The sequence below is a fragment of the Chiloscyllium plagiosum genome, chromosome 18 (assembly GCF_004010195.1).
Source record: "Chiloscyllium plagiosum isolate BGI_BamShark_2017 chromosome 18, ASM401019v2, whole genome shotgun sequence".
NCBI classification, from domain to species: domain Eukaryota; kingdom Metazoa; phylum Chordata; class Chondrichthyes; order Orectolobiformes; family Hemiscylliidae; genus Chiloscyllium; species Chiloscyllium plagiosum.
The window spans coordinates 32,233,409-32,250,666 of NC_057727.1; the positions used below are offsets into that span (position 1 = coordinate 32,233,409).

The 17,258-nt window shown below is 40.9% G+C and overlaps 1 protein-coding gene across 1 annotated transcript in view; it reads right to left on the reverse strand.

The window, feature by feature from the left end:
* arhgef3 (Rho guanine nucleotide exchange factor (GEF) 3) overlaps window positions 1-16,959 on the reverse strand; it is a 328,180-nt gene extending 311,221 nt beyond the window's left edge. Inside the window, exon 1 of the mRNA XM_043708105.1 lies at window positions 16,688-16,959. Within this exon, the coding sequence (XP_043564040.1) occupies window positions 16,688-16,722 (35 nt within the window). The 5' untranslated portion in view covers window positions 16,723-16,959. The remainder of the gene's footprint in view (window positions 1-16,687) is intronic.
* Between the last annotated feature and the right edge of the window lie 299 nt (window positions 16,960-17,258).

Sequence of the window (17,258 nt, forward strand, 5' to 3'; positions counted from 1 at the left end):
TTCCAGCAACACATTTTCAGCTCTGATCTCCAGCATCTGCAGTCCTCACTTTCTCCTAGTTTCAATAGCAAAGCCAATATCTGTTGCCCATTCCTGATGACCCTTGAGAGGGTGGTGGTGAGCTACTTCCTTGAACTATACGTGGTGTAGATATATCAATAGCACTGTCAGGACAAGAGGTGCAAACTACAGCAAGCAATAAATCCAACTTGGGGAATTGTAAAATGCGCTGAGAAAATCAGGGGGCTGATCGAAAAATAATTCTCTCTAATTTTGTGGTGGGTGTATGCGCAAGATTCCCAGAAAGACAATTTGGTGAGAGCTGTCCAAATTGATTTCACTTAGAATTCTTATCAGTGACAGAAGACTACCTGGCTAGATATGACCACAGATAAAAGAATCAAATGACAGTATGTTAATGCACCACACCAGTCTAAAGTCTAGAATATTTCAAAGAAAGGAAGACGTTTCGATTTTCACAACTTCCAATACATTCCAAAATAATTCAGAGCTCAATGAAACAGCTCTGAAGTGCAGACTCTAATGTAAAATAGGGAAACGCACCAGTTGCTTTCATAAACAAAAGTGTCTAAGAGCAATGAAAGTAGTGTTCCTGTGATGTTAATTGAGTAATAAATATTATCTAGGAGACCAGAAGAACTTTCATGCTTTTATTTGAAAGCACAGGTGATTATTTTCAATCTGAGACAACATATTGGATTTTATCTAACAACGCACTGTTCTCTCAATTGTCCACTTGAGTATCACAGACAAACGCTACCAGGGCCAATATTGGCCCTTTACAATAGGCAATTTCCCACTCTTCAACAATATTGGAAGCAATTCTGGTGACATATATACTTTCCAGTCTACTTCACATCACTAATTAGCTGAAAAAAATGCTGATGACAAAATTATCACACTTCTAAGAGTGTGTTCACATTTAGCAAATTGCATTTTAAAATTTTGTCTCGATGAGGAAGGTTCCCTGATGTTGTAAGGGTTAGTCAAAATAAACTTTTGTTCTCAAGCTGTTAAAAAACTCTACAAATACTTTTACCAAGAAAGGTGAAAAAATATTCCAATCCTTATTTGAACCCTACACATTTAGTTGTTCTCATTAGGTTTACAGCAAGATGCATCATCCCAAATTTAGTCACTGCCTGTATTTACAAAGAAGTCTATGCCTACCACGAACAGTGTTGATTCCATTTTGGGGCATTGACTTTTAGAAAAAGTTGATATTTTGAGTGCAGGAATTTATCTAGCTACTTCAATGAGGTATGTTCATAACCTTATCTAGTCTACCTGTGTATGTCATAGGGGCAGTGGTACATATTGTTCTTCTCTAGTGGAAGGAAATTGAACTTTATGTGCTCTCTTAATCACTCCTTCTCCCTTTTCCCACCAGCATCACCACTACCTCAAACACAGGTACATCCAAAATGATCCACCTGTTTCAAAAAACCAAGGATTACCTGAACAACTTTGACAGGGAGTAATTTTGTTGTTGCATCATTTTTAGTCTTTGAGTCAGTGTCAGGAACCTCTTTATTTAGGCTGTACCCAAGAGGTTTCACAACTACTAATGAGGATGTCATCATGGAATGTTAGTTTAGAACTGTCAATCTCAGTTGTGAATGCTAATGAAATAAGTCACTGGAAAGATAGCACACAATAAATATTTTTAGACAATGGAAGCAGTGTCATAGAGTGATAGAGTTATAAAGATAAACTGCACGGAAACAGACCCTTCGGTCCAACCTGTCCATGCCGACCAGATATCCCAACCCAATCTAGTCCCACCTGCTAGCACCCGGCCCATATCCCTCCAAATCCTTCTTATTCATATACCCATCCGGATGCCTTTTAAATGTTGCAATTGTACCAGACTCCACCACATCCTCTGGCAGCTCATTCCATACATGTACGACCCTCCGCTTGAAAAAGTTGCCCCTTAAGTCTCTTTTATATCTTTCCCCTCTCACCCTAAACCTATGCCCTCTAGTTCTGGACTCCCCGACCCAGGGTAAAAACATTGTCTATGTGCCATATGCATGCCTCTCAAGATTTTATAAACCTCTATAAGATCACCCCTCAGCATCCGACGCTCCAGGGAAAACAGCCCCAGCCTGTTCAGCCTCTCCCCTGTCGCCCAAATCCTCCAACCCTGGCAACATCCTTGTCAATCTTTTCTGAAACATTTCAAGTTTCACAACATCCTTCCGATACGAAGGAGGCCAGAATTGCACGCAATATTCCAACAGTGGCCTAATCAATGTCCTGTACAGCCGCAACATGACCTCCCAACTCCTGTACTCAATACTCTGACCAATAAAGGAAAGTATACCAAACACCTTCTTCACTATCCTATCTACCTGTGACTCCACTTTCAAGTAGCTATGAACCTGCACTCCAAGGTGTCTTTGTTCAGCAACACTCCCTGGGACCTTACCATTAACTGTATAAGTCCTGCTAAGATTTGCTTTCCCAAAATACAGCGTCCCGCATTTATCTAAACTAAATTCTATCTGCTACTTCTCAGCCTACTGGCCCATCTGATCAAGATCCTGTTGTAATCTGAGGTAGCCTTCTTCACTGCCCACTACACCTCCAATTTTGGTGTCACCTGCAACTTACTAACTATACTTCTTATATAAATGATTTGGATGTGAGCATAAATGACGAAAAGATCCTTGTGGCACTCCACTGGTCACAGGCCTCCAGTCTGAAAAACAACCGTCTACGACCACCCTCTGTCTTCTACCTTTGAGCCAGTTCTGTAACCAAATGGCTAGTTCTCTCTGTATTCTGTGAGATCTAACCTTGCCAAACAGTCTCTCATGGGGAACCTTGTTGAACACCTTACTGAAGTCCATATAGATCACATCTACTGCTCTGCCTTCATCAATCCTCTTTGTTACTTCTCCAAAAAACTCAATCAAGTTTGAGAGACATGATTTCCCACGCACAAAACCATTTTAATTATCCCCAATCAGTCCTTGACTTTCCAAATATATGCACATCCTGTCCCTTAATCCTCCAACTTGCCCACCACTGACATCAGGCTCACTGGTCTAAAGTTCCTTGTCCTTACCAACTTTCTTCAACAGTGATACCACATTAACCAACCTCCAGGCTTCCGGCAATATTATCGACAATACAAATATTTCAGTCAGAGGCCCAGCAATCATTTCCCTAGCGTCCCACAGAGTTCTAGGGTACACCTGATCACGTCCTGGGGATTTATCCACCTTAATACCTTCCTCCTCTGTAATATGGACATTTTTCAAAACGTCATCATCTATTTCCCTACATTCTATATCTTCCATGTACTTCTTCACAATAAATACTGTTGAAAAATGCTTGTTTAGTATCTCCCGCATCTCCTTAACTCTATTTGCCAAAGCTATGCATTTCAAATTCTTCCTAAAATAGGCACTTGTGGATTTGTTAATTCCATGCACTCAACTGAACGAGAATTTGTAGCACGTTGGTTTTTAGAGTGCTGATGGCTCAGAAATTTTTAAAAATAAAACAGAAAGTCATACCATAACATAAACAACAATCTTTGGAGTACTTCAAAACAAAGATGACTGATGTTACATTTGGAATGACAATGCTGGACTTACTCGGGAAAACAATGGTAACTATGGGTGAATTTCATGCTTTGACAAACATTTCAAGTTAGCGGAAAACTCCATTCATCGATTTGTTGTTGAAGATGACTGAGGTACTATGTAAATCAAATCTGCAGAACTTCAAAAATGTTTGCTATTTAATGTGATAAGAACAAGGTCAGGAATCTCTCTTTATGGTTCAGTAAATTTAGCTAGCAATCTTCCTGCTTTACGAGAGTCTGTTACTCGTTGGAGGGAACCCAGAAGGGTGAGGAATGTATTTTGGAGCTTTAAAATTATTTGAAACTAGAAAATTAATATTCAGATGACTCATCCACTTCCCCTGTGTGCAGAGCAGTTTTAAATCCAAAATTCCAATAATGTGAATATTGTTGGAAACTGGACATTTTACGAGTTAACACTAAAATGAACAAACATTCACAAATACTTCCTTTGCTTTCTTTTCAGTTGTACAATGTAGTCTTACATGCCCAGTGTTATTGAGCAAAACAACTCACTAAAGGAAACCTCACTGAATAGCCAAAACTGTTACTATAACAACGGTAACAATAATCTCAAAGCTCAAATGAATATGAAATGAGATAGTGAAGAGTCCTAATCCAGCTGTATGCCAGTGTTGATGAAGAGGAAAGTTATTGGTAAAATCTCAAAAGATTACATTTGGGACACCTTTATGGTAAAAACCTTCAGATATTTGCGATTTCTACCAGAATCTGTTGTTATAGAGCATGCACAACTACTAAAATAATGTCAGAAGCCTGTTTCAATATTTGTGATCTGAATTGACTCAGGAAAACTTGAAATGACTGATTTTAGAGAGAGTCTTTAAAACAACTCTAATTGAACCAAGTTCCAACTTCAAAACCAGATCATTCCTGATTTATCGATGATGAATCTGGTAAAACAGAAGTAGTTGCTTCTTCATTTCAGTTTACTTCAAAAACGCTGCATCATCCACTCATCGAAGAACTGATAATAACATGATTAATCATTTAATTGTTCATTTAAAGTTGCAGTGTTTTCTCACAAGCTGCTTCAATAATTCCTGGCAGTTTCTCCCAGTAACTGTCAATGCAGTAAACACATTCAGACTGAAGCACAGATGTGGTGTCATGTCATTCCACTGAGAGTTTACAAATGCAGTTGGCCTAATTATACAGAACACAGTCATCGAATTGAAAATCTCTTCCATTAGTTTTCTTGGCTTAATCATTTTTCCTTAAACTCTTCTCTCACGTTATGGGTTCAGTCCCAAACTGTGGTGGAGACCATCTACACTTAGTCTAAACAAAGTTAAAAATCACAACACCAAGTTATAGTCCAACAGGTTTATTTGGAAGCACTAGCTTTTGAAGCACTGCTTCTTCATCAGGTGGCTGTGGAGCAGAATCATACGACACATAATTGATAGCAACAGGATTGCAGTGTCATGGAATGTAATATTAAACAAATGTGGCTGGAGTCTTTCATCTTTTAGAAAGGTCATGTTAATTTCGGTTCCTTCATATGTAAATCCCAGAACTTTTTTAAAGTTACATTCGCAAGATAGCTTTTAACAATAGGTATCATCTCAGTTCAGATAATGCAGTGAAGGTGTGAGGTTAAAGTCTGTCTGTGTCCTAATGTTAGGTCAGACTGATTCTATTTCTAAAGTGGGATTTACAGAATTTTACAAGGATTTATGCAGTTTTTGAGCAAAATAAAATGTAACTCTGCAAGTACAAATTCACCTCACAAACGTGTGTGTGTGTGTGTGTCTGTAGTGGTGGTGGTGGGGGTGAGTATCTGTGAGAGTGTGTGGATGTGTGTGTAGGGTCCATCTGTGAGTGAGAGTGTGGGGGTTGTATGGGTCTGTAGGAGTGAGTGAGTGTCTGCGTGAGAGAGAGAGAGAGAGAGAGAGAGAGAGAGAGAGAGAGAGAGAGAGACAGACAGACAGACAGAGAGAGAGAGTGTATAGTGCAGTGGGGTCACCTGTTGTATGAGATGAACCCAGGGTCCTGGTTGAGGCTGTCCCCATGGGTACTAAGCTTGCCTATCAGCCTCTGCTCGGCCACTTTTCGCTGCTGCCTGTCCCGAAGTACACCTTGGAAGATGGTCACCCAAAGGTCCGAGGCTAAACGTCCCAGACGGCTGAAGTGTTCCCCGACTGGAAGGGAATACTCCTGCCTGGTGATTGGTGTGTAGTGTCCATTCATCTGTTGCCGCAGCCTCTGTTCGATCTCGCCAATGTACTAAGCCTCAGGATATCCTTGCCTGCAGCGTATGAGATAGGCAATGTTGGCCAAGTCACATAGTGCTTGCTGTGTACATAGTGGGTGGTGTCCCCACGTGTAATGGTGGTGTCCATGTCGACACTCTGACATGGCTTGCAGCGTCTGCCGTGACAGGGTCGTATAGTGTTGCCCTGAAAGCCAGGCAGTTTGTTGCAAACAATGAGGTTTGAGGTTTGGTGGTTGCTTATAGGCAAGAATTGGAGGCATGAGGAACGCCTTGGCGAGGTGCTCATCCTTATCGATAATGTGCTGTAGGCTGTGAAGAGTTTTTTGGCTTCCCGGGAAGTGCTGAACAACGAAGAGTAACCTATCGGTTGCAGCTCATATCTGGCTCCTGAGGAGGTCATTACGGTTTCTTGCTGTGGCACGTCAGAACTGGTGGTCAATGAGTTGAGTCTCATACTCCATTCTTATGAGGGCATCCTTGAGCACTTCCAAGTGTCTGTTATGTTCCTCCTCATCTAAACTGATCCTGTGTATGTGTAAGGCTTGTCCGGAGGGGCTAGCTGTTTTAATATATCCGTGGATTTGCAGTACAGTGAGGGGCTAAGGGGCCCATCCTTAATGGAGATGCAGATGTCCAAGAATGAGACAGATATTAAAAAGCAGTCCATGGTGAGTCTGATGTGGGATGAAACTTATTGATATCCCTGTGTAGTTGTTACAGTGACTCCTCACCACAGTCCAGAGGAAGAAAATGTTGTCAATATATCTGGTGTATAGTGCTGGTTGGAGGTCCTGCATAGAAACTCTGTTCAAACCTGTGCACGAACATGCTGGCATATTGGGGTGCAAATTTGGTCCCCATGGCTGTTCCATGTGTCTGGGTGAAGAAATGGTTGTCAAAGGTGAAGGGGATGAGTTGTAGGACAGTGCTTGGAGATTAGCAGTTGTTGGTATTGAGTACTAAGCCTGTTGCCATGATGCCATCTTCGTGGGGGATGCTGGTGTAGAGTGCTGACACATCCATTGTGATAAGGAATGTTCCTGGTTCCACTGGTCTGTGGGTGCTGGGTTTCTGTAGCGTTGTGACAGAAGGTGGCGGCTCCTGTGCAATGGATTTCAAAATGCCTTCGACATAGCCAGAGAGGTTCTCACACCGAGTCCCATTGCCTGATACGATGGGACGTCATGGTGTGTTGGCTTTGTGTACCTTTGGAAGGCAGTAGAAGTTGCCTCTGTGAAAACTAAGTGGGATGAGGGTGAGTAGGGAATTCTGAACGAGTGGATCAAAAGTTTCAATCAATGTTTTTAGTTCACGGGTAATGCTCTATGGTTGGATCAGCTGGTAGTTGCCTGTAGTGTTCCTGGTTGTTCAGTTGTCGGTACACTTCTAAACAGTAATTTTAAGATGACAAAGGGATCTTCATCAATTGGGCTAATGGGCTAAGGAGTGGCAGATGGAATTTAATTTTGATAAATGCAAGGTATTACATTTTGGTAAGATGAACAAGGGCAGAACTCATACAGTTAATGGTTGAACCTTTGGGAGTGTTGTCAAACAGGGACACCCAGGGGTTCAGATACATAGTTCTTTGAAATCTACATCACAGGTATGCAGGATATATCAAGGAGACGTTTAACATGCTTGTCTTCATTGCTAAGACCATTAAGTGTTGGGATTGGGAGGTCATGTTGCGGTTGTACAGGACATTGATGAGGCCATCTTTGGAGTGCTGTGTACAGTTTTGATTGCCTTGCAATAGGATGGATATTATTAAATTAGAGAGGTTGCAGAAAAGATTTACTAGGATGTTACTGCGACTGGAGGATTTGACTAATAGGGGTAGGCTGGTTAGGCTGGGACTTTTACACTGGAGTGGAGGTGGTTGAGGGGTGATCTTGCAAAGGTTTATAAAATCATGAGGGGCATAAAGGTCTTTCCCTTTGCATTGAGGAATACAAAATTAGAGGGATTATTTTTAAGGTGAGGAGAGAACGTTTTAAAAAGGACCTGAGGGGCAACTTTTTCACACAGAAGGTGCTTTGCATGTGGAATGAACTGCCAGAGGAAGTGGTAGATGCAGGTTCAGTTATAACATTTAAAAGACATTTGGTCAGGTACATGAATAGGGAAGGTTCAGAGGAATACTGGCCAAAAGCAGGCAAATGGTTTAGTTTGGGAAACTTGATTGACATAGACGTGTTAGACCTAAGAGTCCATTTCCATGCTGTATGACTCAATGACTCTCCCAGATTGTCCTCAAACCTCAAGGAATGCAGGACTAATGTCTCAGGTGGTGTTAGGACAATCCAAAAGAATGTAGAAATACAGTTTGCAACTGAAACATACCTCTCTAACCATTGCAATGGTAATAACTGATTTTCCTGAGCTTCCCCTTTCCTACCTCAACCTCTGCCCTTTCCTTGCTTTGTTCTGTTCTAACTTATAGCGTCATATCTGTAACTTTTTCTGGTTCTGATGACAAATCATCAATCTACAATCTTAACCGTTCTTCTCTCTCCACACATTCTGACTGGCTTGCTGAGTATTTGCAGAAATTTCTCTATCACTTCGACTTTGAAAATCTGCACAGTGTTGCTTTCCAGAATTAAAACTCCCACCCAGCCATGATCATACAGGCCTGTCAGAAACGAAGACCAAAGGCAACAATCAGTGGAGTCCCACTCAGGGGCTTTCACATTGCCTGATGGCATTTGTCCAGAATACAGAGCTGGAGCCCATAAAATTTGATATTGGAAGTGGTATCTAAAATCAAAGATTGACCCGAGTGGTTTAGCACTTGAAATTACAGTAAATGTTGAATATAGGTTTTTAAAATGTAGTTTCTCCCCAAAACTCTTCACTTTATGCCCTTTCCCAACTTCAAAACCTGTCTCTTCAATTGTGTAAGATTTATCTTTCTGGTTCTTTAACTGTTGATTTGCTTTATTATGAAAGAACTGTGTATAAAACTGTCAAGAGGCTTTTGCTTCACGTATTTTACTACAATTGTGTTTCATTAGATCAAAGGGGAAGGTAGGCCTGAATGCAGAAGGACATCAAATATGCTTGGTCCTCAGGTCCTCAAGGATTCCTACTTTGGAACTGAGCTTTTTTTCTGCTTCAGTTTTGATTCAGATGAGTGTCATAACTTTTGCAAAATGAAGGTAAATGATGAAATCTCCAGGAACACATTTAACGATAGGTAGCAACCTTCAGGAGACTGTATATCAATCAAATTTGGAGGATGGGATTGTGACAGTCAATCATATGGTGAATCTGATTCTTATATAAGCACACAGGTACTTTGGATGGGAATTAGTGATAACGATCAGTGCTGGGTCAAGTTACGGATGAAAGGAGAATCGAATTAATGAAGTAGGGTTCCTCTTGGTCACTTCAAACAGAAAGCAAATGTTATGGGCCTTATGAGTGACTTATTTAGTCATTCCACCCCTTCAATCAGGAACATGAATCAAAACTAACTTTTCCACTTAGCGTCTCCCTAATTATTTTAGTTCATAAATGCATTTAAGAAAATCTTAGGTTCAATCCTCGCCATATGCCAAATACAATAATGGAGTGTTATATTTAGGGTCAGCAATTCTATTCTAATAGGATTACTAGTTCAGAGACAAAGACTTTCCTGTACAAGGATGCCTCTATTGCTTCTTATTTTTGTGGTCTATCTCAACTCAAGGAGTGAGACTGCTATAACATGTGGAAACTGTGATAATTTCTCTCTCTTAAATCCTCCCTTCTGAACATGCGTGTATACCATTATTCAAACATCCAATGACAAAAAGTAGGATTAAACCAAAAACAGCACTTCCACTATATAAAAAAAGCAGTTTGGAACACAACAGAGGAGTTTTATTTGAAACATTTGTTGCACATAACAATGTTTGCTCACATTGTTAAGAGATAACTGTCTTTGCAATTTTAAGTGTTACCTTTTAATTTTAATTTTGCTCCAGGTCCACTAATGTTATGGAGCTCTAAATATTTAAATTGATTGAAGTGGACTCAGATGAATATCTGTAATCCAGATATTCAGACAATTTCAAATTCCACGTATGTTTCTCATTTGTAATCATATTCTATGCCAGAGTGATAAAATGATTAAAATACTGGCTTAACTTTCAGTTACACAGTTCCAGGAAATATTGTGACTAAATAATTTCAAGCAGCTTCTCACACAAATGTTCAACTATTTCTACACCCTCAAATGTGACTGTATGCTCACTTCTTCCCATCAACAATGCACTCATATGTAAAATAATAATGTTCAGAATAATATTTAACCATTCATGTTCCATTCAAAAAAGATTTTTTGCAATATTTTGCTGTTGTACTATGGGCTTTCATCTGAACATTCTCTGACACCAAGGTTAATCAGAGTCTGGAATGGTTGTAGCAGACTCTGCTATTTAAAGCTCAGATTTTGAAATTTCAAAATGTATACAGTCTGGACAGTTATAGTGGATTTGTAAATAATTTTCTTCTCGTGTTCACACCATTCAGTTCCACAGCATAACAATTAGCATCATTAACCCCATGACAAACAATTGCTGTACACACAAACCACAGGTGAGGGCAACCTAAGATTGGACACAGCATCAAATTAGATTCTGAAATCAAGCAACCACCCTCAATCAAGACCCAAGGACCAAACAAACTAGCTCAATCTTCAAGTACACACCAGTGTCAGTTGACTAAGTTAATAGTACAACATTGCACTTTAGAGTGAGGTACTTACTGGATCAAGCCAGGATCATTACTGGAAATAAAGGTAAAACATTAAACTGAGGTCTTGTAAACATTTTCACTAGGTGTAAAAAGATCTCATGGCACATTTTGGAGAGTGAGACACAATAAGTTTCATAAATTATATGGCTACATGAAAACTCATACAAAATCATTTCAAGTTCTTCTGAAGTTTTTTGTATGAAACAGCAGAGTTAAGGGAGAATAATCAAAAGCAGTTTACTGTTAAGAACATCCATACAAAATCAAGCCAGAGATGTACTGAACGTTGAGAGATGATCATTGCAAATCAGAAGTATTATACAAATAATCGAGTTTTATCAACGTGAGAACTGTGGCTCTACTTTTGTGAGTCGACCTCTGAATAAAATGCAGGAAAAATTGCATTTCTTTGGCAGCAGATGGGACAAGTGTAGACATAAGGCACTATGACATGTAACTTAATGCTTATAAAAGCAAATGGAACATACGAAGCTGTCTAAATGATTACCTCCTATTCCACATTTACATTATCTTAATAATTTGGTCCTTCATATTATTAGGGGAGAAATAACTTACAATCAAATTTTGAATTTTCATCACATTCTGTATGTCAGTGGACAAGTAATTCAGGAGGCCCAAACTAATAATGTAGTCAGCTCCAAACCCATCATGGCATTTTGAGAATTTAAATTCAGTTTAAAGAAAAAAAACAAATTAAACTGATAACAGTAAAAGCAACCAAGCTAAACTCATAGATACACAAATCCATACCAAATTGTTTAGAACATTTTTCCACTGCCCTGTTTATATAACCACAACTTCCCGCTGTTGCTGAGATCCTAATCAAAATATCACTCCAGCCAGCTTCTCTACTTTCAATATTCTATCTACTTGAGAATTTCAAAACTCCTGTCCTTCCGATATCAGTTTGGTATGGAAGACACACCAGTTCTCAGTGCCCAGTGAACTGACTTCAAGACCCACATACTCACTTTCAAATTTTCTAAGAACTCAGGCTACTGAAGGAGGAGGAGAGAGTGAGGACTGCAGATGCTGGAGATCAGAGTCGTGTGTGTGTTGCTGGAAAAGCACAGCAGGTCAGGCCATATCCAAGGAGCAGGGGAATCAATGTTTTGGGCATAAGCCCTTCATCAGAAATGGGCTGATGAAGGGCTTATGCCAGCAACATTGATTCTCCTGCTCCTTGAATGCTGCCTGACTTCCTGTTCTTTTCCAGCAACACACTCTCAACCCAGGGAACAGAAGAAGTCATACCAGACTCAAAACCTTAACTCCAGAGAGAGAAACATCCAGCATTGTGCGTGTTTAATCTTGCCAAGTGAGGAAGGCTTCCAATTACCCAAATCTGGAGACAACTGGGGGAGGCACAGATGTGGGCATGCAGGTGGCATCTGAAAGCCACCCTCTGCTCTTGCCTTCGACCACCTCTCCCTGTAATCCAAAGCCCATGAGGAGCAAAAGAAAAAACCTTACATTCACCCCATTAGCTACCCCAAGGAATACACCTTGACCATTGCTCTTTGAAGCCCAGAAGCTGCCAGCCTCTACTTGATCAGTAGTTAATGGGAAGCTGGGCTGCCATAGTCAAAGTCTGTGATCAACCAAAATACTTAACGTTTGTCTGGCAGCTCGTAACAAATTGACTGGTTCATGATCAAGCAAGCTTTTTTTGTATTGGGCAGTGACAGGTTAGTCGACACCTAACATGCGCACCCCATCATTAATCTGAAAAAAGGAAAACCACAGCCATATTTTTCATTTCCCTGCTGTCCTACTTACTGCTTCCTGTACTGCCATCACTCCACTGTCAGCTCTTTTTGCTGTCTCCTCCATTGAAATCTACTGCATTGCATTCCTTTAGGCCATATCTTGCGTCTCTCTCCTCAACCCAGTTAACTCTTTCTTTTCTGCTCTGCATCCAGATTTCTTCCTTGTTAAGTACTCAAAAGACAATTTCTTTACCACAAGATGCATATACATAAAGGCCGATTGTTGTTGTGGAAGGGAGATAAAAGGAAGTTTTAACGTTAATTTATGCAGGTCAGGAAATTCAATTTATGGCAAATAAACTACATCGTAGTTTCATCACCATATTCCAATAATTGAAAATGTGCTGAGCAGAATCTTTAAAAGACATTTCAGCAAGAGAAGATTGACAACCCAGGCCAGGCTCTCTTGCCAATCCCAGGAAGTGAGAGTTTATGCCCAGCTATTGTTTAATAACAAAGCCTTGGTCAAAAGTTCATTTGTTATACCACTGAGTTTTGCCAAAACCAATTTATCAGTTTTGCCTCCAGTCAAGTATATTAAGCTGTGCACAATATCACAATGCAAAGTCACAGACACACTATTTTAAAGAAAACACAAAATTAGAGCGTTTGACTTACAAGGTGGAACCCAGCACATGCACCTCACATATTGACCCTGCACACCCTGCTCTGGATGTGATAGACGGGATTGGATGCAGGAAACAGCTGGGAAGGGGCAGGAATGCAGGAATGGGATGGGGTGGGTCAGTATATATAGGTGAGGAAGGGGGACAGAATTGGTGGAAAGGGCAGCAGAATGGGAAGCTGGGCAGATTGGGAGGTGTGGAATGGGGAATGGGTGACAGGAGTAAATGAAAGAAATGATATGGGTGTGGCATGAGGGAGAGTTTATGGGAAAGATAGATGGTATGGGAGTTAAAAGACGTACAATTGCAATAAAGATACTATTTTCATCACAAATATTTAATGGGTCTGCAAATTTTTAAAAAAGTATGTTTCCAACTGAAACAGTATCGATAGCTGAACAAATAGAGAATGAAACTTTATCCATTAAGCAGATTTAATTGAATAACATGAATATCTACTAAACTGACAATTATCATTTCCAATATTCATTTCTTTTTTACAGATATGAATTCTCATTTTAACAAATACTTGTAAATTAATTCATTCCTCCTACATAATTCATTTTGATTATTCATATCTTAGAATATTGTATCTTCCCTCAAACAGATCTCACATGAATCATGCTTAGGTTCCCTTCCTTCACAATATCTAGTACAAAGTTATAATAATTTGAGGGTTCCACAAACATTGGTGTTGATGTCTGCAGTATCTGCATCAATAACATGCTGTACACTTCAATATGAATGTGATTATTACTGTTACATTGCTTTATATTGACTATTATATTGCCTATATTGACTACAGAGGGTGGTGTGCATAGTCCAGGCCATCACGGGAGCCAAATTTCTATCCATGGACTCCATTTACACAGCTCGCTGATGTGGAAAGGTAGACAGGCAGTAGTCTGGAAGAACACAGCAAGCCAGGAAGCATCGGGGGTGGAGAAGTCAATGTTTTGAGTGCAACCCTTCTTCAGGACTGAGGGTGGGTGTAAGGGGAGCTGCCAATAGGCAGAAAACCTATTTTCTACACCTTTTGAAGAGTCTTCACAGCGGTACAAACTTGGTTAAAGACAAATAAACTGCTGGAATCCCAGGTAGACAAGCAGGAGGCTGGGAGAACACAGCACTGCCAACAGCATCAAAGACCTTTTGCACCCCAGTAATAATCTCCTACAATCTCTTCCATCAGGCAGAAGATACAGAAGCCTGAACAGAAGCATCAGTAGGTCAAAGACAGCTTCTTCCCAGCTGTTATTGGACTACTGAATGGACTTTCTAGCCTCAAATAATGCTGATCTTGCTAACGTTGATCTCTCTTGTATGCACTGTGTAATGTTACCTGTATGACTCTGTCTAAACCTTTTGTTCTGTACACCCTTGCTTGCTATGATCTGCCTGTACTGCTCGTAAACAAAACCTTTCACCTTACTTCGGTACACATGGTAATAAATCAATATTGTGCTCTTAACATAAAATGTCCCAAAATGCTTCATTATTAAACACAACTTGACACTGAGGCACTTCAGAGATATTAAGGCAGATGGCTAGAGCCTTTGTCAAAGAGGTCAGTTTTGTGGTGTGTCTCAAAGGAGAAAAGCAAGCTAGAGATGGAGGTGGAGAGGCTTAAGGAGGAACTTCCAGTGCATTGAACTAAAGACACAATCAGCAATGAATATAAAGAATGCTCAAAAGGCTAGATTGAGGAGTACAGATAGCTGAGATCTGTAGAGTTGGTGGAGATTACATTGATGGGGCAGGGCAAAACTGTGGAGAGATTTGAAACCAAGGGTGAGGATTTTAAAACCAATATGTTCCTCACTAAGATGTCAGTGAGGGCAGGGTTAATGGGTGAAGAGACCTTGCTGTGGAATCAAATACCATCAGCAGAGTATTGGATGACCTCATATTAATGGAGGGTGCAATAAAGGAGGCTAAGCAGGAGTGCAATTTAGGAATAATTACCCCTGGATCTAACAAAGATACGCATGAGGGACTCGACAGATGAGCTGATGCAGGTCTCACATAAAATTTTACTCAAAGCAAGTGCGATTGAGAAAATCAACCATTATGGAATATGGTGGTCAGTGCATTGAGTTGGGTGGTCATGTTGCAACTGTACTGGACATTGGTTAGGCCGCTGTGGAATATTGCTTTCGATTCCAGTCTTCCTCCTATAGAAAGGATGCTGTGAAACTTGAAAGGGTTCAGAAAAGATTTACAAGGATATTGCCAGGGTTGATGGGTTTGAGCTATGGCAAGAGACTGGGACAATTTTCCCTGGAGCATTGGAGGCTGAGGGGTGACATTAATAGAGGTTTATAAAATCTTCAGGGACATGGATAGAGTGAATAGCCAAGGTCTTTTCCCCAGGTCAGAGGAGTCCAAAACTAGTGGGCATAGGTTTAAGGTGAGAGGGGAAAGATTTAAAAGGGATCTTTGGAGCAACATTTTCACGCAGAGGATGGTGCGCTATGGAATGATCTGCCAGGGGAAATGGTGGAGGCTCGTGCAATTACAACTTTTCAAAGGCATCAGGGTGTGTACAGTAGTGCCCCCTTCCCACGGGGGATACGTTTTCCAAAATCTACCGCGGAAGTCAAAACCAGGAATAGGTGCGATACCATTCATTTTAATGGGAAACGTACCTTCCCAGCAGCCTCCTGGTCCCTGGTTCTGGAACATTCCCTATAATATGTTCAGGTCGCTGTAAACGGTGGGTAACTGAAACTGCAGAAACCGGACACGTGGGTCACTGAGTATATGAATAGGAAATGTTGAGAGGGATATAGGCTAAATGCTAGTAAATGGAACCAGATTACTTCAGAATATCTGATCAGCATGAACAAGTTGAACTGAAGTGTCTGTTCCGGTACTGGTCATCTCTATGACTCTACGGAATTTGAATTCAATAAAAATCTGGAATTATTACAGAGCAACCTTGAAATCTGTACATCTAGCTGCTGCACACTGTACCCTCAGTACACATTTACAATTCATTTCTTTCGGTTAAAGTGTCACTAGATTTCTGCTTTCAATTAGGTTTTCTTTTTTGAATTTAGTGAAGCGTGGAAACAAGTCACCTCAGCAAAATACTAATGATTAACACAAAACAGGGTCCCTTCAAAGCACAGGGAACCTTGTATTTTATGCTCTGAAACTGAAATTGATCATTTGAACAGTTTCCTCAAGTTCCACATATGCATTACTTGAGTGAACGCGTCTGAGTTTCCCAGTCAAAATGTACCTAAATTCCGGATGAACACAGAGCCCGGGTAGCACCAGGCAGTCATGGAATTACATTGGGAATGATGCCTGGATGAAGGGAGAACAGGGTCTTGTTCAAGGCATGATGTTACAATGTTGCTGGCAATGATCGCCAGCCAATTCTAGGCTGAAGGCAGTTCCTACGCTCAGCCAGTCATATGATCCAGGCTGGAGAGCAGCTCCAACAGCAATGACAGAGAGACACAGCGAAAGGAGAAGCCCGGCCCACATCAGCAACAATCGAGCAAACTGTTTTCAGCAACATGTCGTGATGTCACCCTCAGTCAGTCCTAACGGGTTGAGTAATGCCTTGTTTTAAAGTTAACTGACAGCAAGCAGCCAGACTGGCTCGGCTACATTTTACTGAATGTCATTGAGACTGAAAGAAGCGAACTACCTGGAAACGTCATGCTGGGAGTCTACAGTTTGCATGTGATGGGTCCCAGAGGCTGGGAGAAAAACCAGAAGATTTCAATCAGCCCGGCTCCCGCTCGTTTCTACAAGGCCCGCCTGCACGAAACTTCCGACAGGAATTCAAACTTTTACGTTCACCTTCGACTGGAACCGACCGCCGTGTTTTAAGCCACTTCCCTTCTTCCGAACCTGGGAGATAGACTGCGCCTTGGTATTGGTTTGACGCCTTGTCCATTCCCCCGGAGCGCAGCCCCGCCCACTGCCGCTGACACCTCCCAGAGTCCAACTTCATGCAAGTTGGTAAAGTCTAAAAACTGAGCCCTTGCACACCCACAAAGGTTGCAAAGGCATAAACAAAACCTGCTGAACTCCTTCCAGCACTACCACGATTGCAAACTTATAACGATGCAGTATTCAGGGCTTCTTTTGTGCACGCAGAATATTTTGTTTTTGTTTTACATCAGTGCAGTCATCCACACAGCGCAAACTCTCCCAGATATTGCAAACCGTTTACAACTACAAAACAAAAGATTGTGGAAAAACAATTAAACAAA